We start from the raw sequence: 27,984 nt of genomic DNA, 5'->3' as shown, positions 1-27,984 counted from the left end.
GTGGAAAATTTCACAAAGCGTTCAGTGGCTGTGCTGGGGGAAGTGAGGTTAGTTCAGAGCACGGGTAGTCTTTCAATTGATTGGGGTATGTGGAACAGTCGTAAAAATCAGAGGTTTCATCAACTTGCCTTCAGATTTAATGCTTGACAGTTGGAGGTGGCACAGTCTACAGCACATCGCCTTAAGAAAGCAAAGCTCTTTGGGGAGCTACTCTATTAAAAACCCATCAGTACTTAAATTTATGAATTGAAAATTTGTCAGTCTGTTTCATTGAAAGGCTAGAATAATTTTAATCTTCTGTAATGAACTCTGCTGTTCCCCAAAGTAAGCTGGAAGTCTCCTGAGGTTTTAGGGCAGGGAGAATATCTGAGGGTTCTATGGCAGACTGGAAAACGTACTCTTGGTGCAGGCACTTTTAGGTTCATACCCTTGGAAGGTACATTGCAGAACCTTGTAGAATCATAGAATGGTTTAGTATGGAAGGGACCTTAAAGATCACCCGGTTCCAACTCCCTTGCCATGGATCCCTCTGGATCAGGCTGCTCAAGGCTCCATCCCTCCAGGCCTTGAACTTTGTTGTTGCTCAACATAACTGAGGTGAATGATGAAGGTCCAAGTGTATTTCTACAGTCCTAGTTGATTGTCATGAGCAAAGACGTGTACTAGGGCTTTTCCTCTTGACTACCATAGCCTATTTTATAAAACAGTCCAAGCAAGTGTGTGACAGAACAGTACCTCTGATGGAACAACAGACAGTGAGGAAGAGTGTCTTATGGAGTATATCTGAAGATGAATTTACTTATATGTCAAATGGAATAATACTTGCCAATCAAACCTAGTGTCAGCCTTTTGCTGTGAGAACAGGGCAAAAGCATAATTTCCTTATTCCAAACCCTGTTCCAAATTGATAGTATGTTGTCTTGTAACATACAAGAGAATAGAATAGGAAGGGGGTGTTGCGTTCCTGTAATGCCAGTTATTTTTGAAAATATCAGCCCTCATGGTGTTACCCTTCCACTTGTACCGAGAACGAGCTGTATCTGAAAACAGCAAGCCTTTAGGATGGCTAAGTAACAACTGCTTTTCAAAAATTTTGGCTGTGTTTTTCTATTTTGGCCTTGAGATGAATTTACCTCCTTTTCCCTGAATTTGACTACCTAATCACCATGTTCTTTTGAAAAGTAAATTGGAAGACTTTTTTCCAAGAACCTGTGGTGTTTGTCCTTACACAAATTGTAGTTAATTTACAGATATGAAAAGGAATGATCTGTCCTGCTTTTTGTTGAATCATTAAATGAACTATTCAAAGCTTAAGATAAAAATAAGAGGTCTCTAGTTTGCTTAGAAGAAGCCTTCCGTAAAGAATTTGAATAATGTGAATCCAATTGTACTTGAGTTGAACAAAATTCTGTTGATTTTTGTTTTGGATGGATATTATTTTACCGGTTTTTATACAAAACCTCCAATATTGCTTGTAAGGAGCTTGCATTTAAAGTTGTTCATTGAATTTAAGTTTTGAAGTTACTTACTCACAAGTTTAGTGTATTAAAGTAACTGTACTGTTCAAAATGGAATCACTTAGTATGTCCAGTGAGAGGAGTTGATTTCATAACTTTCCCCTGTTTTCCTTAAAAGTTTATTCTGGGCTATAAATAAGTGTTCTGATATGAGAGTAGCTTAAACTTAAAAGGTGAGTTAAAAAATCTGTGTTATCTGGAAACATTTACTCTAATGATGACAACTCTTAATTTGCATTCCAGGTTTCTCCACAGTAAAGCCTGTTTTCTTGTATTGCAATTTTATTTTTCAGAAACTTAGGATCTGTTTACTATATTGATTATTTGTTACATGCTAGTAACATCTTCATCTAATCAGTGGTTTTATACTGCTCAGTAAGGCCCACAGCATGTCATGTAAATGTTCATGTGTGGATTGATAGTTACTTTCGCAGATGGTAGGCACTGTATCGCCTTGCTGTTGTATGCCTCTGTGCCTCATTGTATTTTATTTTTCACTTCTGGGGAGTAATTTTTCCTTACCTACCCATCTGACTGAAAAGAGACTTGAATGTCCTGAGAAAAGGCACTGGCACACCAGAATGCGTTTCCTTTGCCTGTTGCTGAAATCATTAGGCAATTCTAATCCCAATGTGAATTTAAGGTCACTTTTTAAGAAGCAGGTTAGGTGTACGACTTTTTTGAGACAGGAAAATACATTTGGGATGTAACATTTAAGTATGTTGCATTTATAAGTGAATGTGAATCCAACTTCTGTTATACCCCTACATAAAAAAATATTTTTCTCTTTATAGAACTGACAGTGCATCAGCTGACCAGGACAATTTAAAATACTCTTCATCCAGAGATCGGGGCAGTTCTGCCTCCTATGGATTACAACCCTCAAATTCAGCTGTGGTGTCTCGACAAAGACACGATGATATCAGAGTCCACACTGACATACAGAATGAAGAAAAAGGTACACAGATTGCTGTTTCATGTGTGAATTGTGAGGGGGATGTTCAGGTAAAGGCAGCAAACTGGAAATGCTGAAGAATTTTTTTCTCACTCCCTTCCTTCACCAAAAAAGGCAGTCAACTGATACAACTCACTGCTGCAGTATCACTATCTTGAGAGATTTATCGGGGATCAAAGAAATGTTGTGGTTGATCTGAACAGTGAGAAAAATATGCACGCATTAGGAGAAGAATGTAAGAGAAGATTAACAGAATAAACACTTTATCCTAAAGAATAGTGTTCTGGAGGTGTCTGGTCTGCAAGTAGTAATGTCTTCCTGGATTCTGTCCAGTGCTTCTGGTATTGAAAATGGACTGCCTCATTAAATGGACTACAGATCTACTGATCTGATATACTGCCTATTGCAGCTTTACCGCAGGAAACCAGAACCTTTGTTTGCTAGTCAAATCTATACATTGGCATTAGTAGGCATTTGTACTTCTTTGTGCCTCATAGACTTCCTATAGATCATGTGATGTATGGTTTGTACGAGTTTTTTTCTGTGATTTTTTTTTTTTTGAGAATGGAAATACTTTCTCTAGAAAATAATGAAAAAGTTGGAATCATCTTTTTCACCGTTACGGAAAAGAAATCTGTATTCTGATTAATTTTTTTTTAATCACCAAATACAGATATCAAATAGGAGGATTTTTTACTTGCAGAGCCACTTTTTAGACTATATAAAATCTTCTTCAGGCAGGCCAGATTCATAAAATCTCACAGGAATATTAGTGTGGGAGGTTTTGCTCAGGAACCTAAAAAGCGTTTGTACTCCCCCTACTTCTCTGCCCTGTAACTCTTTGTAAAGAATTACTGCATCCTGGGGGGAGTTAGAGCTGAGTGCATTGATGCAAATTTATTTTTTTAGTAGTAGGTACTGTTAGTAGGAGGGGGGAGCTTTGGAGTTAAGAACCACACAGCCACAGACTGGCATAATAGGTTATTGTACTTTGAAATGTGCTGGTATTTAAAGGACATACTGGCAGTATAGTGAAATAGTAAGTTTTGGACAGATTCAGTAAGGTAGTTTGTGAGGTTGCTGGAAAGTGCTATTTGAGAAAAAAAAAAAAGTACCTATTTCTCCCTCAGGTGCTGTGTCTCACAGGGCATGTCTCTGCTAGCTCACACTTCAATGACGCTATTTTAGTCAGATATGACTTGAAAAGTGATGATTAGGATATTCTGTAATATAAAACCAAATTCCAAGTATCTCTAGTTCATTTTTAGTTTTGGAGAAATCTGTAAGCTTACAGATGAAGAATAGTTTCTTTGTTTACTAAGATTTTTCAGTGAATCTCTTGAAGTCTGCCAGCACGGAATTTTCATTTTAAGAACTTCTAGCTTTTCTACCTTGCTAACTCTGTGTCATAAGTACCTAGAATCCTTGAGAAGAGATTCCTTCTCCCCAACAGTTTCTGCTGTTGATAATAAAAATTACTCCCAACTTGATAATTTCTGGAAGTTGTTGAGGTTTGAAAACCTCCAAGGGTGGGAGGTTTTGCAGCCTGCTTAGTGCTTTACCACTCTTCTGGTAAATAATTGTGTTTTCATTCCCCATTTGAAGTTTCTTTGCTGCAACATATGACTGACTCCTGTTGATTTGCTCTGCGTCTAAAAGATTAGTCTGGCTGTCTATTTTTTTAAATAACCCTTCATATTAACTACTGGAAGACTGCAGTTAGATCGCTCTCCTTTGTGTTCTCCCTTTAACAAGAGAGGGGAGTTGAAGGATTTCAATTTATAAACTAAATAGAAGGCTGTTGGGTTTTTACTTACAGGTGAGGTGTTTTTCCTTCCTGCAACACTTTCCTCCCTTTTGATTTGTACCCAATGTGCTCAGTCTTTGCTGCCAAAAACAATACTGCACTGGTATTAACGGTTGGACTCGATGATCCGGTGGGTCTTTTCCAACCTGGTTGTTCTGTGATTCTGTGATTCTGTATGTTATGGTATCTGCATGTTTTAATAAGAGTGACTTAGCTGATCATAGTCTTATTTGGTCTCAGATTTAACATTTAAAGGGAAATGAATAGAATTTGTGGATATCAGGATCATAAAAAACTTTTCAGACCAGGAGATAACTGATGAAAGTTATGTTATAATATTTACAGCCCTATTGCCAGAAAAACTGATTGTCCTGCTGGTTTTTAATTACTCTAAATTAAAATTTGTTTCGTATTGTTACTAAAGATGTACCATCTATATGTCAAGTGGGAGAATATAGGTTTGTGCTTAGTTCATTTAAGACAATGTCAGCTAGGCTTTAGGAAATATTGTTGTCTTTATAGGCAACCAAACAAAGCTGGGATATTTTGTGTGCTAGAGGGAAAGTATGAAATAATTTTGAAAACTCCAATAATATATGATAGTACGTCTGGTTTTAATAACTAATGTTTGTGGTCTAAATGCATGGTTATCTGACATTTTCAGTTAAACTAATTTTCATTGCTTTGAATTTTAGTGATATGCTTCTGTTTAGTCACAGATGTAATTATTGCTTTTGGAAGTAATTTCATAGGACAGTCTTGGGTTTGTTATGACAAAATAGCATTAAGGGGGCGTACATGCTAGTTTATGTTTAAAAATTGAGTTTAATGTTGTAAATCCAAATATACGCAAATTACCTTTACTGTCGTTGTAATTAATTACAACTGAGATTTTGCACAGGATTTTCTGCATTGGTAGGGTAGTTCACTGTGTATAGAAGTACACAAACATCTGTTGGTAGTTCACAGCTTTTTATCAAAAGCTTTACCTTCAAGATGACATTCTTTACATCTACTACGGTCCAGATTCACTTTGATGTTTGAATTTACTTTTTTATTTATTCTGTAGTCTTGGTAGGTTACCTTTCTCATGGAGAACCACCTCTCTTTTTCCTCAGGCTTGCTTTTATACACCAATGCAGGTGGAATTGTGGAAATAGCTCTTCTAGCATATCTTTTGTTGTTCTGGGTTTAATTTTGTTAGTTGATTCTTCCCAGTTTTAGGCAGGGAAGACACTTTAGAAAACTGCCTGCACAGCTGTCTCTAAAGTGAGCTCTAATCCATGGAGTGAAGTATTGAGCAGGCTCAGGGGAGTGTTTTACTTCTCCACAGTACTGCAGAGGAAGAAACTGCCTTTCAAAGTGATGTGGCAGACTGGGGAAATCTTTCATTTCAACAACAGTGTATGTAAATTCTTGCAGATTTAGGGGAAAAAGAAAAAAATATTCAAACTGACACTTTATCTCTATTTTATATTCTTACAAAGATATACTGTGTAGGATTGAGTATAATTAATTTAAGATAATGTCGATATTAGTGTGTGAAAATACTGGCTGTTGTATGTTTAGGGAGAATTGTTCAATCTGGGCATTTAAATGATCTGTGGCTGTTTAAAAGCTTTCTCCTAGGTTCTTTTTGACCACTTTACTGAGCCTACGTGGTGGATTTATTTAAGAGTGGAAATTTGATGTCCAAAAATGTATCTAAGCATGTGTACTGGCAGTTTGGCATGAAAGGCCATGTGAAATACAGGGTCAAAAGTAATAATAAAACCCAAAATGCAGCAAAATCGATGTTAAATTTCATTGCAATTTTTTTCATATGCTTCAAAAAGAGATGCTGAATATGTGATGTGGAAACTTACAGAGCATAACAAAACATTTTTGTTTGTGAAAGTGAAAAAGGAAGTTAAAGAAGGTGGGGAGGATAGGGCTGCGAATTTCATATGAATTGAATAACTTGTAACATACTGCTCTGCTAAATATGTGATGTGATAGTCTTTTGTAATCTTGCGATTTTTTTTCTGCAGGTGGCTACAGTGTCAATGGAGGATCTGGGGAAAATACTTATGGTCGGAAGTCGTTGGGGCAAGAGCTGAGAGTTAACAATGTGACCAATCCTGATTTTACCAGTGTTCCGCATGGAAATCGTGCTTTAGCCACAAAAGACATGAGGAAATCACAGGGTAAGGATACCACAGGTTTTCAGGAGAAATGGATCTCTTTTGGCAACCTCTTTTGTGTTCAGAATATAAAAAGAAGTTGACTAAGGCAATCTGTATGGATTTTATTTTTTGTGATGTATAATTAGATGATGGTGATGGAAATTGTCGTCCTGTATTTACTGTTCCCTGCAGTGAGACTTCCCTCACAGGTTAGGCAGATCTCTCGACTGTATGGCTTATGCTATCCATCTCTCAATTTTCTTTAAACAGCTTTTGAAACCTTATTCAGATTAGCCAAATTTGGCAAAGAGATTAAAGATTTGTTAGATTTGTTGAAAGTTGATTCCTGAGTAAATTAATGAGTCCGTAGCATGGGAAGATCTGCAATGGTGAGCTCAGCCACTATCTGTTCTCACTGGCCTGCAGGTCGACTAGTCATCACATCATACCAGCTGATTAGTCAGTTGATGTGTACTCCTGAATTCATGCTACAATTCATGCTCCCTCTTGCTCAGCTGAGGATTAGAGGCCACAGAGGAACTGAAGGCATCAGAAGAATGTGGGCAAGGTCTTGGGAGATGCAGCGAGGTGAAATCTCGAGTTGTAAGAGGGTGCAGGAAAGCTGGGCACGTGTTTTTGAGGAAGAAGGCTTTGTTTTTCCAGCAATTCGGGTTTAAATCACAGGGTTGTTGTTTGTTTTTTTTTTAAAAAAATATTCCAAGGACTTGTGAATGAAAATAGAAAGTTTGTTATGACTAAGCACTGTCATTTATTGCATCACTTAATATAAGTGGTAGTTGAGCCACTGACAAAAACTGTGACTGCCCTGTGCCTGGCACGTTATAAACATGAGGACATGATGTTCTCCTGACAGATTTATATTTCAGAGGAGACAAAAGGTGGAAGAAGGCTGTTGAGTGTGCTTTGTGGGTGGAAGAATTGAGATGCAACTGGTGATGTGACTGTTGCAAAAGCCTGATCTTTGGAATGGATTAAACTCAGACTTCATAGTTCTGGTGTCTTCATCTGAAAACTATGCACTCCTTTTAGTGTCTTAAATTATGTCTGTATAGAGGAAATAGAGAATTGTTCGAGATGTGTAAATAATAGTTCTGCTAGTGGGCTTGGGCATGGGATTACTATTAGTACTGGCAGAAAATTCAGACTGTTCTAGGTACATGAGCACCTCTTCAGTCCATAAAATGTTAGGAACTGTAATTTTGGGTGTCTACTGCCTGTGACTTCATGTTTCTGTACATATTCTGTCCTCCGGAAGTCTGATTTCAGATGTGCTCTCCTATACATGGTGCTGTGACCTATAAGAACTATGTCATTTGTTGAATTATTTTTGTTTATATATTCAGTCAGAAGTCTTATTTAACCTTACTACACCTCCTTTTTTACTTCCATTTGTGTAGAAGGGAACTAAAACCAGGTTTTTGCATAGAAGTAAAAGAATTCTGCTTGATTCTGAATGAGTTCTAACTGGGTACTGGGCTCTCCACAGGAAGAAATGAAATATTTTGGTAGCTAACTTTGATTTTACATTTAATTTTCCTCATATTAGCTGTAAAACAAATCAGGATTTTTAACTTTTTTCTCAAATTACTATTATGACTGATAGAATCCAAAAATACACATTTCAGTCAATGCAGATATTATCAATCATGTGCTGTAGAGAAAAGAAATAATTGTCTTTTCTTTTTCAGAGCGATCGTTGTCTTATTCTGACGAGTCTCGACTGTCAAATCTTCTTCGGAGGATTACTCGGGAAGATGACAGAGACCGAAGACTGGCTACTGTAAAGCAACTGAAAGAATTCATTCAGCAACCAGAAAACAAACTGGTTAGTAATTATTGCTTTTTCATAGCACTGGATTATTTCTCATTTTATAAAACTGTCTTTTTAAAAATCTGAATATTGGAATATGTCTGCAAGAAATAGCTTACATATAAAGCATTTCCTTCCACAGCAAAGGAAAGTGTATTCCTGGATTGCATGCCCTTTTTCCGGCATTCAGGAAACTTTTTCTTGCTTGATTACTTATGATGTATTGCCTTGAAGCAAACTACTGAGTGGACTCTTTGGTAAACATAATGTCTCATCCCCAGAGTAGGACTCCTTTATTTTCAATGTGAGGATTGCCTAAGCAGAAGTTTTAATATTGCAGATTGTGCAATGTGATCAATTAAATGTTCTGCTGGTGCAATTGATTGTTAGTACAGGAGACTAGGTCTTTCTAGAAGCTACTGATGAGCTGAATGGTGAGTCTTACATTTGTGATGTAATGTTATCAGCGAGAACTAAACTTAGAACAAGCCTTGGTGGCAGGCTGCCAGTGTATTTCTGTGGCTACTGTAAATAAATATGAACTATATCATGTAGGATAATATTGCAGTATTGCTTAATATAGTTCATGCTAGTCTGCAGTGGCTGTGGAAAGCATAATAGTATTATGTTAGCAAGCAGAATTGGCACTGGTGTTTTTAATGGGTGTAAACAGGACCTAATGTGCAGAAGTTAGTGTCTATTATTATACTTATGCCTTTTATGCATCTTATGTTATAGGTACTGGTTAAACAACTGGATAATATCCTGACTGCTATTCATGATGTACTCAATGAAAGGTAAGCTGGAAAAACTTAACAGCTTGAAGGCTTTAAAGAGGAAAAATAATGATAGTGTTAGGTTTGGATTTCAGTATAGAAATGGAATGGAGGTGGAAAAGGTTGAAAGAAATTAATTCACTAATTTTGCATGGATGGGACATTGCAGTAACAGGATGGAGCTGGGGGAGAGTTAACTGTTGGGCGTGTCAATGATACTATTACTGTGTGGAGTGCACTTCATGTGAAGAGAATTTGAGGTCACAAATGTGGCTTTTATGTTTTAGATAGTATGAAGTCTGTCTCTCCTGAGTGCAGTAGGGCACTGCAGTGGTGGTCTAGCTTGCAAACTGAACTCAAGTTTTTTTTACAACCTGATCAACTAAGAGCATATGTAGAGGAAGCTCAGGTGTGTGTGGGCTTTTTGGTGTGAACTTCAGTGCTATTACCCAGGGTCAGCTGTATGTTAAGAATTTTCTTCCTTGGATAGTGTTGCAAGTAAATGGCCTATTTATTGCATACTTATATGCAAGTTGATTTATTCCATAGAAACAGTATTTCATGGAATTTTTCAGATTATTAATTTTTATTTTACCTTCATCGCTGTTGCCATTAAATGAGAAGCAGTTTTATTCATGCATATATTTTTATGCCTTAGAAAATATTGTAATTTGTTCATGGTCTCTTCTGTTCTGCTCTTGATTTCACATTTCTTTTTTTCTCCCCAAAAATACAGTAGCAAATTGCTTCAAGAACTGCGACAGGAAGGAGCTTGCTGTCTTGGCCTTCTTTGTGCTTCTCTGAGCTATGAGGCTGAGAAGATCTTTAAATGGATTTTTAGCAAATTCAGCTCATCCACAAAAGATGAAGTTAAACTTCTTTATTTGTGTGCAACCTACAAAGCACTAGAGACTGTAGGAGAGAAGAAAGCCTTTTCATCTTTAATGCAGGTAAGACAAGTTAAAACAGGGTTATTAGTGTTTTTTCCAGTGCAATGCTTGAATCAACTTTTTAAACTGGAATGAACAATAAGTAATGCTATGTAGACATAATAAGTAAATATAATTGCAATTGGGAGGGAACTTTCTGTCTGAATGGGATTCTTTGATTATGATTACGTTAGAGAGGAATGTCAGGTCTTTGTAGGATGATATATATTTTGATGTGACTTTGTACTATGTATTGTAGATCCAAGAGGAGGAACTCTTGTTGAGAACCAAAAGAGAACTTGTGTGCAATGGAACACAAACCCCAACCTGTTGATTGTTTTGAGCTACCTCCTATTTTAAGTTCCTGACTTGAATTGTAATCAGATATGAGAGGGTGTAGGATGTATGCAGACAAATCTGGTCTCCTGGTTCGAGTTCTAGGGTCTGTATTCTGAATGTAGGACAGTTATCTCCAGTTCTGTGCTGCAGTTTAGTAGTTACAGAGTCAAAAAACTTCAGCAGGAGAAGCAGGAACTTAGAACAATTTGTTGTTCTGTGACTGTGAATGAAAGAAAAGTGTCCCCAGGTCTTGAGCTTGGCTCTGCCATGTTTCAAGCAAATGCCCAGTTGAGATTGTTATTTTCATTTAGAATATGTGGTGCTTTTTATATTTTTCCTTCCTGCAGAAGAAGCAATGAGATGTTTCTGTTGTTTGAATCAGAAGTAGTTTGCCAAGAAGTGTTCAACACTGAATAAATCTGTGTCTAATGTAGTAACTTTTTCACGTTTTTACTGAAGTGAAAGGTCTAGTGGCTTTGCTTTACTTTGCAGCTTGTAATGACCAGCCTGCAGTCCATTCTAGAAAATGTGGATACGCCAGAGTTACTGTGCAAATGTGTCAAGTGCATCCTCTTGGTGTCCCGATGCTACCCACACATTTTCAGCACCAATTTCAGGGTAAGCTTACCTTGTCCTGTTTTCTTTCTTTCATTGAAGTCTTGGTGCAGCAAATTGGGTAATTAACCTTTATTCACAATTGCTTTCCAGGACACAGTGGACATACTAGTTGGGTGGCATATAGATCACACTCAGAAACCTTCCTTGACGCAGCAGGTGTCCGGTAAGTTTGGCTGGAGAGTCACTAATGCAGTTGGCTCTGGCTTGCAGATGTGGGTTTACTTACACAAGTTTGGTCCTTCTGGTGTGGAAATTGACATAAAACCAAAATGAATTTTTTGATTCATAATGAGACTTTGCTCCTAATTTTTTAGTAAATGTACATTTGCCATTTTGTGCTGTATCTGGAAAAACTAGTTACTAGTTACAGGCTGCATTTAAACATAATTTGTTTTCTGTAGCTTTTAAACAACTTTTAAGAAGTGTATAGATCTTAATGTATTCTCTGTGGAAGAATATATTTTCATCTTTATGCTTCTAGAAAACTTGTGGTAAAGATACTGTTTTGGCATTTAAAGAATTGGGATACTTCTTGCTGTAGCAGTCATCTTGGAGTTATTCACAGCCAGCCTGTTAAGTTTCCTGTATCATAGTCCTAGATTAGATGTTTAACTGCTGTAGGGCAGGACTGAATGTTAAAATGATTTTGTCAAAGGAAGAAAAGAGGGAAATAAAATTTATATTTATTGTAAAAACAACTTGCATTAAAGTTTTCGTACAGGTACCTTCACTTACCTTAGCAACTTTTACCTTAGCAATATGCAACTAAAAATTATTTTTTGTATGTTATTTTGTTCCCCTTTTTTAATTGCCCTGGTATTTTTATACAGGATGGCTGCAGAGCCTGGAGCCTTTTTGGGTGGCTGATCTTACTTTTTCTACCACGCTCTTGGGTCAGTTTTTAGAAGATATGGAAGCTTATGCTGAGGTAAACAAGACGTTATGGTATATACTGGAGTTAACTGTTGCGGATTTCTTAATAAATCCACAACTGTGGTTCTGATGGGTGTGTTATGTTTCTGAAAAATAAGATTATGTAGTTTTCCTGGGGAGAAGAGGAGCATATTACAGGGCATACATAAAGCACGTACAATGACAACCCTACACGAATCCTTACAAACTACATAAACTGTATCATAGCCAGGCTTTTGGCCATTGTTGATTGAGAATATCATGTTGTAATAAAAATAAAAAATTAACCAAGCAGGAATGCTTTCATTTTTAAAAAACTGCAGTGAAGACAGTTCACTGCCTTTCCTTGGATTTTCTCTAGCTGTCCAGTTTCAGAGTTTTTCAGAAGTAGTGACTATTGAGGGGAAAGGGATTCTTAATGCTTCTGTAGATTAATGGTAAAGCTTTTTTTTGTTTTATTTAAAATAATGGATTATATTGTGCAAGAAATAATGCAGCACGAACAGACAGAAAACTAAAGTATGTTCATTTAAAAACTTTGCTTTCAGTTTGTAACATTTGCTTAGTTAACAGGGCCTAGAGTTTATTTGATGCTGTCATTAAAGGAAGAGTTTTGGGTTTTTAGGGGGGAGTGTTGTCTTTTAAGATATGTGCTCATATGTATGTATGCTTACAATTAGATTATGCCTTATTATATAAGTTTACATGTAGATTCTATAGGCAAAATTCCAATACAATCTGTTTTCCTTGAAGCAGAATGAATTCTATTCGTGTGCTTATGTACACCAAAACTTCTTATGGTGCAGCTTTAAGAGTTAGGACTTGCACCTTTCTGGCAGTGTCAAGCCCACAGCTGCTCTGACTGTAGGCACCCAGTTGAAAGTGATTAGCCAGTGCAGTAAATCACTGCTTATCAGCTTGTCTGCTCAACTGGACAACATGTGTATTCTTAGTCACAGAAGAGTTTTAAGATAACATGCATTGACTTAAATCACGGAGGGGGCGGTTCCATCCAGCGTGCTTCTATCTCACGGTGGGGTAGACCCAGGCTATATCTATACTAATGAGATCGGCACTTCTGGGAGTGTTCCCAGGCACTGATGCCAGCTGGCACGAAGCAGCCTGCTAGTAAACTCATAGTTTCCAGATCAAGGTAGCTGCATGTAAACAGTATGATGGGAATGGCCACTCGAACACCTCGTTTCAATTTGTGGGCGGGAGTTGTTTTAGGAGAGTTATAAAAATGTGCAGACTACTGTTGTAACAGTGCAGCGATATGGATGATCATGTTCCAGGGGCCAGGAACATCATAAACCTCTGTTTTAATTTGCAGACTATAGTCTGAGTACTTTCTTTCAGCCAATAAACTATTGTGCAGCATCTCATTACTGGTCTATGACATGCTCGTTGTTATTGTGTACCTATATCCCATCTTCATACGTATGTGAAGTTGGAGTTGTTGCATAAGTGTATCTATAACTGGAGAATATCTACAATAGGTATGGAAAATAGATAGATGAAGGGTTTTCAACCTTATAATTTGATCTCTTATGCCTGTGTTACAACTGCTAATGATATGTACTGGTACATAAAACTCCTGTGCTGTAGGACCTCAGCCATGTGGCTTCTGGGGAGTCAGTAGATGAAGATATTCCTCCTCCTTCAGTATCACTACCTAAACTGGCTGCACTTCTTCGGGTGTTCAGTACTGTGGTGAGGAGTATTGGGGAACGCTTCAGCCCAATTAGAGGACCACCAATTACAGAAGCATATGTAACTGATGTAAGATTTCAGATTTTTCTTCTTTGTGTTTTTCTTCTTGTTCGAATTTATACAATGTAGGGTGTTTTATCCATGTGAAATTGTATCTAGCAAATCTGACTAAGTTCTCTTATTCTAAAGCATAGCATGGGATGATGTAAACTGGGAATAAATGTTACATGATATGCAAAGTAGCTGCTATAAGTCTGTAGCAGGAACTGTAGAGGGTGTGAGTAATTTTAAAAAAAGGCTAAAGTTACCTGCAAGTCAAAATCTTGTTGTTACTGCTTGAGATGCACAACTGGAATCTATGCCCTTGCAGAGTTCTGAGAGGGACAAAACTTCTTGGATAAATAAGTGTATGGATTTCCCAGTTAAAACCAAGACAGTTATGTAACTTGTGTCTTAATCTGCAGAGGATTCTGTGGCAAAAGCTCAAGAAAAGAAAGCTAGTCTGTCTTTAAAAGAGAAGTTCTGCTGACACCAGTTGGAACTGAACAGAATTCTAAATCATGAATTTAGGTTCTTTAGGGCTTTGCAAGTCTTTAACTGAGTAGGAAACCAGGCAATTGAAGGTTTGTTTTTTTTCTTATACTTCTGAAGTACAATGCCACGATGTGCATTATTCAGAATATTCTATAGACAGAATTTACCAAGCTGCAGAGTAGGTGGTAGGACAGGATGTTAAATGGATGTGAATAAATAAACAGCATGCAGTCCTTGCCTCTTTTCAGTGTAGTTTAATTTGTGTGGTTTTAATTCTCCAGGTTCTGTACAGAGTAATGAGATGTGTGACTGCAGCAAACCAAGTGTTCTTTTCTGAAGCCGTGCTTACAGCTGCCAATGAGTGTGTTGGCGTTTTACTTGGCAGCCTAGATCCAAGCATGACCATACACTGTGACATGGTCATCACGTATGGATTAGATCAAATGGAGAATTGTCAGACTTGTGGCACTGATTATATCATTTCAGTCCTGAATCTGTTGACACTGGTTTGTACATATTTTTATTATTGTAGTTTTTGCGTTGGAAAATGTTATTTTCTAAGCAACTTTGCTTTTTTGTGTGTGTTCAAAACTCTTCTGTTCCTGATCGCAAGCAAGAAATAAATCTCTAAATGCTTGTATTCTTTTCTGCGAAGCTTATGCTGCTTGCTTGTTTATACATTTGGTTTGTTGATAAAGGTGGTGTTTAGTTTTAGCATGAATATTCATGGTGGTTTGGGGTTTTTTTGTTTTGGGGGGTTTTTGGTTCACTTTCTCCCCCCGGTCCATCTAGCTTGACTGCTGGACTGTGCTGTTCCATGGCAGCTGCAGTTGATAACACCATCTGATGAATTTCAGAATCTTAGTGTTTAATATGTTCTATTTATCTACTTAAGCCATGACCTGGGAATTAAGACTTTTTGAAAACACAGCTCTTAATGTGTAGGTCACAAACTCTCAAACCCACATCAGTCCAAATTATTCACCCAGCTTTTTCTCAGCTGTGTTGTTAAAGTCTGAAAATAACTAATTTTTCTGAATGTGAATTTGGGGAAGGAAATGCAAAATACTTGCATTGCTGGGAAGCTGTTTTTTTCTAGTTGTAGCGTATTCAAGTTAGAAGTTCTAATAAAAAATAATTCAGGTTAATCTGTTTATCATTTTGTTTTTTATCCCCAGATTGTTGAACAAATAAATACAAAACTGCCATCGTCATTTGTAGAGAAATTATTTATACCAGAGTCGAAACTACTTGTTCTTCGTTATCATAGGGAGAAAGAGGTAAGAGTAAGTGACTTCTACACGTGTATTACAACAGCCTCTGTGTATTTCCTAGAATATATTTATTAAGCTGTAAAACTTGGTTCATCTTAATTCTATATTTTTTTAATCTAACTATATATATGAAACCTCTAAAAAGGCAGATGTAGCTATTTCTTCAGTTTGGCATTTAGATTTGAGAAGGAATTGGTAAATTGGCCATCATATCAGACAGAGAAGTCCATAGTTGCCTTTCATACTCAGCATGTTACGTGCATGATCCAGAAAGTAATTAATAGATTCTGCAAGTAGCACTTAATTACAGAAAAGCGTAGATAGGGATATGTATCAGACTAGGCCAGTTACAAGTAAAGAAGCATAATTTTGAAGTCTGCATTAGTGACAAATATGTTTTACCCTTCATGCTAATCAATCATTACTGTAATTATTTTATATTCTCAAGGTTGTTGCAGCAGCCCTTGCTGTATACCAAGCTGTTTTGAGCCTAAAGAACATTCCTGTTTTGGAGACTGCTTACAGGTTGATTCTAGGAGAAATGACCTGTGCTCTAAATAGTCTTCTCTATAGTTTACATCTTCCGGAGGCCTGTTCTGAAATCCAGCATGACTCTTTCAAGAAGCGTATATTCAATGTGGATAATGCAAAGTTTGTTGTTATATTTGACCTCAGTGCTCTAAGTACTATTGGAAATGCTAAAAACTCATTAATTGGGGTGAGTAAAAATTCTGCAGGTAAGGTTTGTACAATAAGTGTAAACCCACTTTTTAACTTAAAATATACCATAATATTTCATGAATAGTGCACATATGTATAATTAAAATGATCACGTTTGTTTCCTAACTTATGTTATAGAAAAAATTCCAGTATTAAAACTTTGGGAAAACGGAATGGGTGGATTGTATTATAGCTCAAGTAGGTGCATAATTCTCTTCTAGAGAAGAGAATCTTATCAGGTCTATTCACGGATTGGTTCTAAGAGCTGTCATAGTAGTTCTTTTTGAAAATCAAGGCAGATAAAGGCAGCTTTAGGGTGTCCTCTGGTAGAATATCAGCCATGCGAAAGTAACTTGTTCCAGATCTTCAAATAAAAAAATAAACTGCTTTTAACAGGTGGTTTAAAAAGGGGAGAGAAAATGGTTAAAATTAAGACCAGAAAATTAATAGAGGTAAATTTTTTTCCCTTGGGGAAAAAGCAAAACACGATAATTAATGGTATGGCAACTACACTTAAAAATAGATCCTATTTATTATGTTCCTTTTGCAATTGTTTTATAGATGTGGGCCCTTTCGCCGACTGTGTTTGCACTACTGAGTAAAAATCTGATGATTGTTCATGGTGACATAGCAGTTCATTTTCCTGCTGTCCAGTATGCAGTACTCTATACGTTGTATTCACACTGTTCCAGGTATGAAGATTATTCATTCAGCAGTATTTTGAGAGCACCAGGGTGGACTGATCTGAATTGAATAGATTGTTGGAGTGATGAATTTAAATAGGTTATTACAATTAAACTTTTGCCCAAATTTCCCTAATCGGTTTTTACTTTCAGTAATTGCAGGGAATCTCTCAGCCAAGAAAGCATATCCTGGCTTCAAATTTGGCATTTTATTCAAAGGCAGATTAGAAGTCTTGTGTTTGAATAGAGATAACTGAGGGACAACTCTACTGAAAGTAAATAAGGAGAGATTGTTTATGGTTTTGCTTACTGTAAGATCTAGGAGAGGTAATGAAATGTAAACAACACATTTAAACACATTTTGGACCTTATTACTACCAGATGTTGTCAAAGTAAGGGAATATAGTAGTTTAACTGTTACATTCTACATTTTTTTGGCTTTGGAGATTTTTCACTAAGCGTGATACCAGCTACAGGTTACTGGGCTGTAAAAATAGTAGCTTTGATCTTTTAGGCCAGAGATAAAAATGCCTGGATTTTGACGTAATGTGGTTACTGTGCGTGTGTTTATTAACTTTTGCTGCTGATTTTTTTTGGTTGGTTTTTGTTTGTTTGTGTGTGTGTTGTTTTGTTGTTGTTGTTCCCCCTCCTCTGTATATTTTAAGGAAGTATCCCTAATCTTGGAGTGGTTTTATCTTTTATGTTTTTTCTTGCCTTTTCAGGCATGACCATTTCATATCCAGTAGCCTCAGTTCTTCCTCTCCCTCTCTGTTTGATGGAGCAGTTATAAGTACTGTAACCACAGCAACAAAAAAACATTTCTCAATCATACTAAACCTTTTGGGGCTACTGCTTAAGAAGGATAACCTTACTCAAGATACCAGGTAAGTAACATTTTCTTATTAATCAGGGGACTGTTCTTTTTTTTCTAGTAGAATGCATTAATTCAGAAACCGGAATAATTTTAAGCTGTAAACCTTGGCGTAAGTTTAGCCAGTCAAGTATTTGATTTTTTTAAACACTTATAGTGAAATACATATGAAGAAAGTAGGTGCTCATTTTTATGTATGAAAACTAGGGAAAAAAAAAGGAAACCATCATAAGATCTACACAGTAAAAGCAGAACTGCCAAACTTCACATAAAAAGTTTTTGCTCACTGAAAGTACCCTTTTACAACAGTTAAAAACCTGTATTAGCAAAATGCTGTGAAAGCTAGGGACATTTTTAATGTTATAGAACCTTTTCTTTAGAAAGTACTAAGAGTTATGGTATAATACTCATCTGTAATTCGAAGCAGTTTTATTGGAAGATATCTTTCTGTGACTAATACTTTTGTTTTTTGAAGGAAACTACTTATGACATGGGCTTTGGAAGTGGCAGTCCTGATGAAAAAATCAGAGACTTACGCACCATTATTTTCTCTCCCGTCTTTTCATAAGTTTTGTAAAGGACTTTTAGCAAACAGTAAGATACTGCATATTTTTACTTAACTGTCTTTTATGTGGCATAATAAAGTACATAAGTGACCTTGTCATAAATTACTGATAGCTGTAGCTGCACTAGTTTCGTTTCCTTTTAGAGATGCTCGTACTCTGCAAAAATTTACACTTTTACTGTTTTTTCTGAAATGAATCCCTGGCTATTACTTACAAACACAATTAATTTTCTTAAAATAATTTGTGATTGTGAAATTGATCTACCAAAAATGTCAGTGAGGTGCCAAATCTTACTTTTAAGATTGCGTTTTATTTCATCAAAAGCAGTGGAAGCATTTCATGTCATGTATTGTTTTGCATTTCAAAACCTGGGAATACAAATATGGGAACTAATGCTTTTAGCAGTATAATACTAGCAAAAGCAGTAGCTTCCCAAGGCCCAGAGTTACTAACTTTTACCATAGTTTTCCCTTACTGAAATGTATTGTGTATAACGCCAATGTGTGGAGACCGTAGAAGAATTAATCTGTCAGCCATTGGAAAAGGCCTGTAAGTAACATAGCACAAGTGACTTTGTTATTAAGCATTTACTTGTTATAGCAAAACCAGTCCACAAAATCAAAAGAAAAGTGTTGCTTAAAGCCTCTGTTGTCTTCCACCAGCTATGCTGTAAAATATCTTAAGCTGTTCTGCCACAAGCAGAGCAATGCACAAGTTATGTAATTCTAGCAAGAATAACTCTTTTTTTGTTTGTTTGTTTCAACTCCTTAATTCAGCCCTTCTGGAAGATGTGAACATTTGTCTTCAAGCATGTAGTAGCCTCCATGCCCTGTCTTCCTCCCTCCCAGATGACCTTTTACAAAGGTACTTGCATAGAATTCTGTATACTACTTGAATTATGCTGTTGATGGAAATGTTATTACCTTCTTTCCTTTCTGGTGATGCAGGTGTGTTGATGTGTGTCGTGTTCAACTGGTACATAGTGGTGCTCGTGTAAGGCAAACTTTTGGAAAACTTCTGAAGTCAATTCCTTTAGATGTTGTGTTGAGGTAAGTTCGGAATAACTTCAGTGTAGAGAATGGCATTTGTCTGAAAAGTAGCACTAGTCGCATGTAATCATACTGTCTTAATATAAAATCGATAAGAATGTGTGTCTTGTTATCTCTTCTACTCTTGTTACAGTTTAAGAACAGTAGTACACAAATTAACAAATCTGATAAACTATGCAGCAAATATGAATGCTTGTGAGGTCCATGTTATCCAGATCTCCAGCAATATTTTGTCCTGCAGTTTGTCTCAAAGAGCTGAACTCTTAAAGCACTTTGAAAAAAACAGAGTATACTTATTTCCAGTCATTGCATATACGTACTTCTGTGTCTGTGTGTAACTTCTTGCACAACTTTATTTTATTTATTCAAGTACAGAGTTACATAGGTTGTTTTTCCCCCTTCCTGCAGTAACCGTACCCACACAGAAATACAAGAAATTTCTTTGGCAATAAGAAGTCATATGAGCAAAGCTCCAAGTAATACATTCCACCCACAGGATTTCTCTGATGTCATTAGTTTTATTCTGTATGGAAACTCTCACCGAACTGGGTAAGAACTTCTTAAAACTGAAGTCCATGGATGTTGAATTTATATTAAAGAATTCCAAGCTATGTTTAGTTTAAAATTTTTTGTTATCTATGCAAATTGCATTGCGTTATCTTGAATAATTTTTTTACATTTCTCTTGAAGCATTTATAAATGTCTTCAAATACACACCTTTTTGCATGTTTGCTGATGTACATTGCTGCTTGGAAAGAATCCTATGAGAGATTTGTTTGAAAGCAATAGGGAGCCGAAGTGTGCGCAGTGTAAACTTGTTATCACATGAACTCGTGTTAACGTACCGATGTTTTCTTTCAGGAAGGATAATTGGTTAGAAAGATTATTCTATAGCTGCCAAAGGCTAGATAAGAGAGATCAACCAACCATCCCTCGTAATCTATTGAAGACTGATGCTGTTCTTTGGCAATGGGCTGTTTGGGAAGCAGCTCAATTCACTGTTCTTTCAAAGTTACGAACTCCTCTGGGCAGGGCCCAGGATACGTTTCAAACAATTGAAGGTAATATAAGAAATGCGGTTTATTTTCATTGACACGTTTAAATAAAATATTGTCTAGTAACTTTTTTCCTATTTTGGTGAATATGTAGGTATTATTAGGAGTCTTGCAGCCCATACATTAAACCCTGACCAAGATGTTAGCCAGTGGACTACCGCAGACAATGATGAAGGACACAGTAGCAACCAGCTTAGGCTTGTTCTCCTTCTACAGTATCTGGAGAACTTGGAAAAATTAATGTACAATGCTTATGAAGGATGTGCCAACGCCCTTACCTCTCCACCCAAGGTTTGTCTTTCTTACAGTGCTGTTGCTGCTTGAAACGGTCTATCGAATGTGCAGTGTTTTCAGGGTTGTTCAGATCTTAACTGTGGAACTTCAGAAGAACTTCTCAAACAAAGCTCGAGACTCTTGATTTGCCTGGCTTTGATTCCGAGAGAACATGTGAAAACAGGATTTATTTCTGGAGTACCAGCTTGTATTGTGGTACAAATTAAGCAAGTCTGTGGTACCTCTCACTTGTAGCAGTCTCTTGTTTGCTGATTGTCAGCTGTTACGTTACTGTTACGAAGCAACACAATTATTTGAGGCTTTAAATTGCTTTTGGGGGAATATAATATTTATAAAGAACATACCCTTTTGTGCGGTTCTAGTTGCAAAACGTTCTTCAATGTTGAAATAAGCTCCTTAATTACCAGACTTTGAGAAGACAGTAGTATATAATTCGTAGTTGGTGCACTTCAAGATTTTTAGCTTGTCTGTATGTCTGGCCAGTTTGCGTGCTATGCATGATTTTAGACCATACAGATTAATAAAATTAAATATACAGAATTTTACCTGTTTCTTCATCTCTCGGTTGAAAACTGAACTGAAGAAAATAAATGTGCCCTGACCTTGATCTCTATAAATACAAGTACTTAGTGTAACTATTCTAATTCATACAGAAGAACAGTATTGTAAAACTTATCTTTTCTCTTTTTAAAGGTTATCAGGACATTCTTTTATACTAATCGTCAGACATGCCAAGATTGGCTAACGCGGATTAGACTTTCCATTATGAGAGTTGGATTGCTGGCTGGCCAGCCTGCTGTGACAGTCAGGCATGGTTTTGATTTACTCACAGAAATGAAAACTAATAATAGTATCTCTCAGGTACTCTCTTTTCAAACTCAGACTATTGCAAAAGTACTCATGTGATATTCTACAAGAATTTAGCTAAGACAATCAGTAGTTATTTAATAAATGAGTCATTAAAAGACTGTGTTATTTAAAGCCACGTTTTAAACTCTTACTTCTGCATTGACAGACTTTTGTGGTTAAGCGATACTGTGGTTTGGAGATTAGGTTGTGTACAATGTGGTCAAATACTGTACTGAAACAAATGCTGTGGTTTGTTTACAGTTTGAATTGACCAGTTTCTTTTCAAGCAGAAGGTTCTGCTTAAACCTGATGAAATTTCTGTTGTATTGCATGAGGCCTTGCCAAGCGTGTGGTAGTGCAGTTGTCTTTGCTAACCTGTGGGTATGGGCAGGTGAGGGATGTATCGTGAGGATCAACTTCCTCTAAGGAGCTATCAGATAAGCACAGGGGTGAGGTGACTAGATAAAGTGGTTAATCTTCCTTCAAAAGGTTGAATAGTTTATTCAGTTCATGACTTGATTTAATTTGCTTAAGTATTTTAACAAAGGAGATTTGATAGGTATTACTTTCTGCTTCTTTATGTATTCTTCTGCTTGGTTTGGTTTTAGGGAAATGAATTGGAAGTGACAATTATGATGCTGGTAGAAGCATTATGTGAGCTTCACTGTCCTGAAGCTATTCAGGGTATCGCTGTCTGGTCTTCTGCTGTACTTGGGAAGAGTCTTGCCTGGATCAATTCTGTAGCTCAACAAGCAGAAGGGCGGTAGGTTTTCTCAGATAATTGGATGTTGCAAACTTGGACTTGTTTTCCTTTTTATGCATAGTTCTGCTTCTGAATCTTTGAAATTGTGGCATGAATCAAGGCTGCTGAGCTAATTTCGATGTCAGTTAAAGTAATTGTCTTTTAGAGATATCTAATAGATCCAGCGGTTTTAGATATTTTTAACTTCTAGTCTTAACTAAATTACCAGGATTTGAATGTAAATGGGTGCTATAACCCGGAAATTCAGCCAATAAACTTGTATGTTAATCCCTTTCTTTTGCTGAAGGTGACACATGCACTTTAAGTATTGTGGTTAAGAAACATTTAAAGCACAATGTATTTACCAAAAAAAAGAAACTGATTCTGTAAAATGCTGACTAAAATATTAAACCATTTAAGGTTTGAAAAAGCAACTGCGGAATACCAGGAGCACCTGTGCTCCATGACAGGAGTGGATTGCTGCATTACAGGCTTTGACAAAACTGTTCTGAAGTTGGCCAATTCAAACAGTGTGAATAATGCCAGCCCAAAGCATTCCTTGAATGGTCAGTACTTACTGTTTTCTTTTTAAGAGAAATACAATTTTCTAACTTTATGTATGCAAAATTAGAACCTTCAGTGATATTGCCATGGTAATGATTGTGTTTCTAATTCTTAAATCTGAAACCCTGTTTCTATCTGCAGTTGAAATCAACTGTTTAATGTCCTTGAAACCCATATTGTGTATAGATAAGAGGGTTTACAATACTCAGGTCTAGTTGAATTAAACTAAAAACAATAGGTGAAATAGTCTGTAATTTAATAGTTAAATTCTAAACTATTTTAGATCATCATAAAAAGTATTTATGATATAATTGTATTATAAATGCACAAGTTACTCAGTTTTAACTACTGTGACTTCATTGCACTATTCCGTCTCTTCTTTGAACGGGAATCTTTGTTCCTGACTTAGTTTTCAGTTTTCCTTTTTTGATGCTTCTTTACAGATGTGGACTAAATTTTTCAAAAACCTCCTTTGAGAAGGTTCTGGGCTTTTTTAAGTGGAAGAATGCTGTACACGTTATGTAAATATTTGATTTTTTTCAAAAAAATGTGGTTTTCTTTGCAAGAGACAAATTTAATTTCAGTAACAAATGCTATTTAAAAATGCATAAACATTAATATGTATTTAAGTACATATTATATTTTTTTGTTTCACAGGAGAAACTAGAAAAACTGTTCTGACTAAGCCAAGTGACTCTTCACCTGAAGTTATAAACTACTTGGGTAACAAAGCCTGTGAATGTTACATTTCCATTGCTGACTGGTCTGCAGTTCAGGAGTGGCAAAATATGGTCCATGAATTGAAGAAAAGCAATAGCAATACCTCAATCAATCTGAAAGCAGATTTTAACTACATAAAGTAAGGATATAGTTTATTCAACAGTACCCGTTATATGGGTTCTAAGATACTGAACTCTGAAAGTTATTTATGGATTTTTAGAAACTAGATGTCACTGAAGTAGAGGCTTGATAAGAAGAAAGTTATGTTCTTGGGAGAGGGATAACATGGCCGTAATATTTACTAGGCCTACAGATAAGTAAAGAGGTAACATCGTTCTAAATACTGTAGCTTTCTGACCGCTGAGGTTTCCTAGTATTCAAGAAAAATATATTTCCAGTTAAATTAAAAGATAAGAAATTTATATCCTTTCCCACAACTTAAACAATAGTAAGAAAAAAAAAGCCTTTCAGTGGTACAATTCTTAGAAATATTTTCATTTGTATAATCTATGACTTGCTGTTGAATTTATCCATTTGGTGCAGTACTGTTGCTTTCTACTGGTCTGTGTGAAAACTGGGATTTTTGCTTATAATTAATCAGAAGTGCTCTGTAGGATCTTGAATTAGGCTTGAGTCCCTTTTGCTGTATAAGATATTTAGTAAGTGGATTGGAGGTAGAAGTGTGAAGATAAAACTATCAACATTGAATTGCAGATCTTTGAGCAGCTTTGAGTCTGGACAACTTGCTGAATGCACTGAACAACTAGAATTATTACCAGGAGAAAATATCAACCTTCTTGCAGGGGGATCCAAAGAAAAGATAGGTATAAATCCATAAGTTAACATTACTTCAAACACAAAAGTGAATAGTTCTTTACATACCTGTTTCTATGACTTCTGAATGCAGTTTGCTGTGTTCAGTGGACTGACTGTAACCTTTATGAATTGAGCTTTCAGATTGTTTGCAGTGGTCATTCTAAGTGTTGATGCAGGTGTGTTTTCTGGAGTTAATGTGCTTGTTTCTGTCTGTCACCAATTTCAGATATGAGTACATACATACATAAAATATATATTTTTTAAAAAAGATTTTTTCCAAACTTCCTTGCTCTCAAAAATGCATTCTCAGATGTTGATGGTTGATAAAATTTGTCAGTTATAATTGGTTTCAATTGTTTAATCTCCATGTAGACATGAAGAAGCTCCTTCCTAATATGTTAAGTCCTGATCCAAGAGAACTTCAAAAGGCAGTTGAAGTACAACTTTTGAGAAGTTCAGTATGTCTGGCAACAGCTGTAAACCACATAGAACAGGAGCAAAAGTGGCAGTCAATATCTGAGTAAGTTGAAATATGCTAATATGAATGAATGTGGAAAGCTGTTCTAGTTTGTTAAACATAACTCTTTGAAAAGTATACTCTATTTTGTACTTTTTATCTATCTCAGTTTGCTACCAGTTTTAGCTGTTGAGTTAAGCTTGCCAAGGAGAAATAAGATCGGAGATTATGTAGTTCTGTGACTTCATAAAGCAGTGTAATAATAATGTATCATACTGTAACTTGTGCATGATATTACAAGACTTAATCGCCCTCTTTTTAAAGACGTTGAATTTGCTTTTTCTTCAGTAATTGATGTCTTATAAGTCTAGCTAACAAAAATCACTGTTCTGATGCTTTTATTTCAGAAATGTTATTAAATACTTAAAACAAACATCGCGAATCGCTATAGGACCTTTAAGACTTTCCACGCTCACTGTGTCTCAGTCTTTACCAGTGTTGAGCACTCTTCAGTTGTATTGTTCTTCTGCTTTGGAAAACACTGTATCCAACAGGCTGACATCAGAGGTACGTCTGTGTGTTTAAAACCTAAACGGGGGTAATGTCTTTCTGCATGTCATGTCATGAATTATTGAATATAGAATGAATTGTTTTGACTATTGTTAATCATACTGTAAAAAGACCTCATTCAGTTTTCTAGTGTACCTTGATCCAAGTTTTTTAAACTTAGGTCTTTTGGTCTTCTTTCTATAGTTATAAATAGTACCACCTTTTTCAACAAAAATTGAAGTATTTTTAAAGCTTAATTGATACTTGCTTTTTAGAGAAGTGTTGATATCTTTTTCCCTAAATAGATTGTAACACTTATTCATACAACACACGCATGTAATTATTTACATAATATTTATCAAAGACCAATCATGTCAGCAATTAAAAACTCAGTGTCAAACTTCAATTAGCATGAATGATCTTGTTCTAATGTCTAATCATATTGATCAGAAAAAAAATTCTGATCAATTTTGAGCCATTCTTAGTTTTGTCATCTCAAAATCAAGCATGTCTTTCTAGAGTTGCATAGAACGATAGTAGCTACTAATACAAATAAGAATGTTTACTCTGCACCAACGTGGTCTCTGGTTCTAATAAGAAATACATGTTAATAAAGGTGTCTCTCATGACAGCTGTGCAACTTCTGTGCCTCTTTCAGGACTGTCTTATACCTCTCTTCAATGATGCTTTGAGGTCATGCAAACAGCATGATGTAAGGCCATGGATGCATGCGCTGAGGTACACAGTGTACCAGAATCAATTGATGGAAAAACTTAAAGGTATATAAGTTCTCATTTTAGTGTTATGAAAGGTGAACGCAGAATTTGAACTTCAATATTCTGCTGAGAGCACCAGCTGTGTCTTTTTCTATTAGATGAATTTCTCTTTTAAAGCCAAGTTTTGATTATTTAAATGTCTTGCTTTATAACCAGGGGTCTTGATTACTACTGTAATGTAGGCAGTGTTAAAAAACAAAAGAATCATTCTAAAATGCTTAGCAGTTCTATACTTGCTCTGCTGATCACACTTTACTTACTCATCTCTTCATACTTCACATGCTTTCACTTTTGAACACTTTAACGCTACCAGTAATGGGTCTTTAAAAACAGTCACGAAAGCTATTTGGATGTGCAGGATGATAAGAAGTAATGGGAGATAAAGAAGTTGCATTGGGGACAAGTAGATTTATTAGTTAAGAAGAATGCTTATTGTGGAAAAATTAATTTTCGTTATAACGTCTTGTTTCTACTTCAGAACCAACAGTCTCAATTAAAAGCCATCTAATGGAGCTGGGCTTAACAGCTGCAAAATTTGCACGGAAGCGAGGAAATATTGCCCTAGCTACACGGCTGCTTGCCCAGTGCAGTGAAATTCAGCTAGGAAAAACCACTACTGCACAGGACTTAGTCCAGCACTTTAAAAAATTGTCTGCACCAGGTCAGATAGATGAAAAGTGGGGTCCTGAACTTGACATTGAGAAAACAAAATTGTTATACACAGCAGGTGGGTACTCGTTAATTGTGTTGTAGATACTTGATACTTGTAGATACTTGTCCTTATAACCATGCTAATTCCCCTGACCTTGGTGCAATCGTAATAGGACAGTATCGTTAGGAACTGATGTCCTCCTGCTAACTGTTGACTCAGTCTGAAAGTGTTTTCAGAAGTCTTTTTTCTAACTTGTCATTTTAACTTCAAAAGAAAATTTTCTTTGTAAAAATATATTGTTACAAGCTGTATCTGAAAATGCTGGATTTCAGAAGTGTTTTGATTAAAGTTAACACTCTACTGACAATATGCTTTCTATGACATGCAGGTCAGTCAACACATGCCATGGAAATGCTGAGTTCTTGTGCCATATCTTTTTGCAAATCTGCCAAAGCTGAATATGCAGTTGCTAAATCCATTCTCACACTGGCTAAATGGATTCAAGCAGAATGGAAAGAGATCTCAGGACAGCTGAAACAAGTATATAGAGCTCGACAGCAGCAGAATCACACTGGTCTGTCTACTTTATCTAAAAACATCTATAATTTGATAGATCTCCCGACTGTTAATACACTAGAAGAAGAATATCCTAGGATTGAAAGTGAATCTACAGGTAGAGTCGTTCTCCTTATTCATGGTTTAATTTATTTACTGATCATTCCATGGAGGGATAGCACCAGTTTTAATGGAGTGCTTCATCTTTACCAATACTTATTTATTTGTTTTCCTAATACATGTGTAAACAGTGTGTGTTTTGTGTGCTAGGTAACTACACAAAGTTGAAAAACCCAAACTCCTTAATATTGATATTTTATATTTTTTTCACATTTTTCTCAATTATACTACTCTTGGGTCGTAACTTGACAGAAAAAAATGACGATATACTTAAAATGGTTTTGTGTTATTTTCTGTTTTAAGGAAATCAGAAGTAGGTTCTACATCATAACATATTTTACTCTATTTCTCCTATCACAGTAAATATTGGAGTTGGAGAACCTGACTTCATCTTAGGACAGCTGTATCACTTGTCTTCAGTACAGGCACCTGAAGTAGCCAAGTCTTGGGCAGCCCTGGCTAGTTGGGCTTATAGATGGGGCCGGAAAGTAGTTGATAATGCCAGGTAAATTCATCCTAATGTGTAAATTTATACAGCACAACTAGTTTTCTTAAGGTAAACCCTGTCTTTGTATT

At 36.2% G+C, this 27,984-nt stretch overlaps 1 protein-coding gene across 2 annotated transcripts in view; it reads left to right on the top strand.

Moving 5' to 3' along the window:
* The window catches only part of SMG1 (SMG1 nonsense mediated mRNA decay associated PI3K related kinase), a 54,657-nt gene that overhangs the window by 6,215 nt on the left and 20,458 nt on the right, over window positions 1–27,984 (top strand). The window contains exons 2-32 of one of the 2 annotated variants that reach the window (XM_069870502.1): window positions 2,312–2,475; window positions 6,310–6,465; window positions 8,154–8,290; window positions 9,014–9,072; window positions 9,788–10,001; window positions 10,812–10,937; window positions 11,028–11,100; window positions 11,768–11,865; window positions 13,458–13,631; window positions 14,378–14,602; window positions 15,275–15,376; window positions 15,819–16,088; window positions 16,652–16,782; window positions 17,496–17,657; window positions 18,120–18,238; window positions 18,987–19,074; window positions 19,158–19,259; window positions 19,668–19,808; window positions 20,121–20,320; window positions 20,409–20,605; window positions 21,302–21,469; window positions 22,066–22,220; window positions 22,620–22,765; window positions 23,421–23,622; window positions 24,198–24,307; window positions 24,672–24,819; window positions 25,164–25,323; window positions 25,964–26,084; window positions 26,560–26,808; window positions 27,122–27,406; window positions 27,769–27,913. In XM_069870502.1, coding sequence (XP_069726603.1) covers window positions 2,312–2,475; window positions 6,310–6,465; window positions 8,154–8,290; window positions 9,014–9,072; window positions 9,788–10,001; window positions 10,812–10,937; window positions 11,028–11,100; window positions 11,768–11,865; window positions 13,458–13,631; window positions 14,378–14,602; window positions 15,275–15,376; window positions 15,819–16,088; window positions 16,652–16,782; window positions 17,496–17,657; window positions 18,120–18,238; window positions 18,987–19,074; window positions 19,158–19,259; window positions 19,668–19,808; window positions 20,121–20,320; window positions 20,409–20,605; window positions 21,302–21,469; window positions 22,066–22,220; window positions 22,620–22,765; window positions 23,421–23,622; window positions 24,198–24,307; window positions 24,672–24,819; window positions 25,164–25,323; window positions 25,964–26,084; window positions 26,560–26,808; window positions 27,122–27,406; window positions 27,769–27,913 — 4,827 coding nt within the window. The remainder of the gene's footprint in view (window positions 1–2,311; window positions 2,476–6,309; window positions 6,466–8,153; window positions 8,291–9,013; window positions 9,073–9,787; window positions 10,002–10,811; window positions 10,938–11,027; window positions 11,101–11,767; window positions 11,866–13,457; window positions 13,632–14,377; window positions 14,603–15,274; window positions 15,377–15,818; window positions 16,089–16,651; window positions 16,783–17,495; window positions 17,658–18,119; window positions 18,239–18,986; window positions 19,075–19,157; window positions 19,260–19,667; window positions 19,809–20,120; window positions 20,321–20,408; window positions 20,606–21,301; window positions 21,470–22,065; window positions 22,221–22,619; window positions 22,766–23,420; window positions 23,623–24,197; window positions 24,308–24,671; window positions 24,820–25,163; window positions 25,324–25,963; window positions 26,085–26,559; window positions 26,809–27,121; window positions 27,407–27,768; window positions 27,914–27,984) is intronic. The other variant, XM_069870503.1, reaches the window with a different exon arrangement.

This window comes from Phaenicophaeus curvirostris, chromosome 16, assembly GCF_032191515.1.
Source record: "Phaenicophaeus curvirostris isolate KB17595 chromosome 16, BPBGC_Pcur_1.0, whole genome shotgun sequence".
NCBI lineage: Eukaryota > Metazoa > Chordata > Aves > Cuculiformes > Cuculidae > Phaenicophaeus > Phaenicophaeus curvirostris.
Note: the sequence above shows the minus strand (reverse complement) of the source record. Positions and strands in the feature narration are given on the sequence as shown.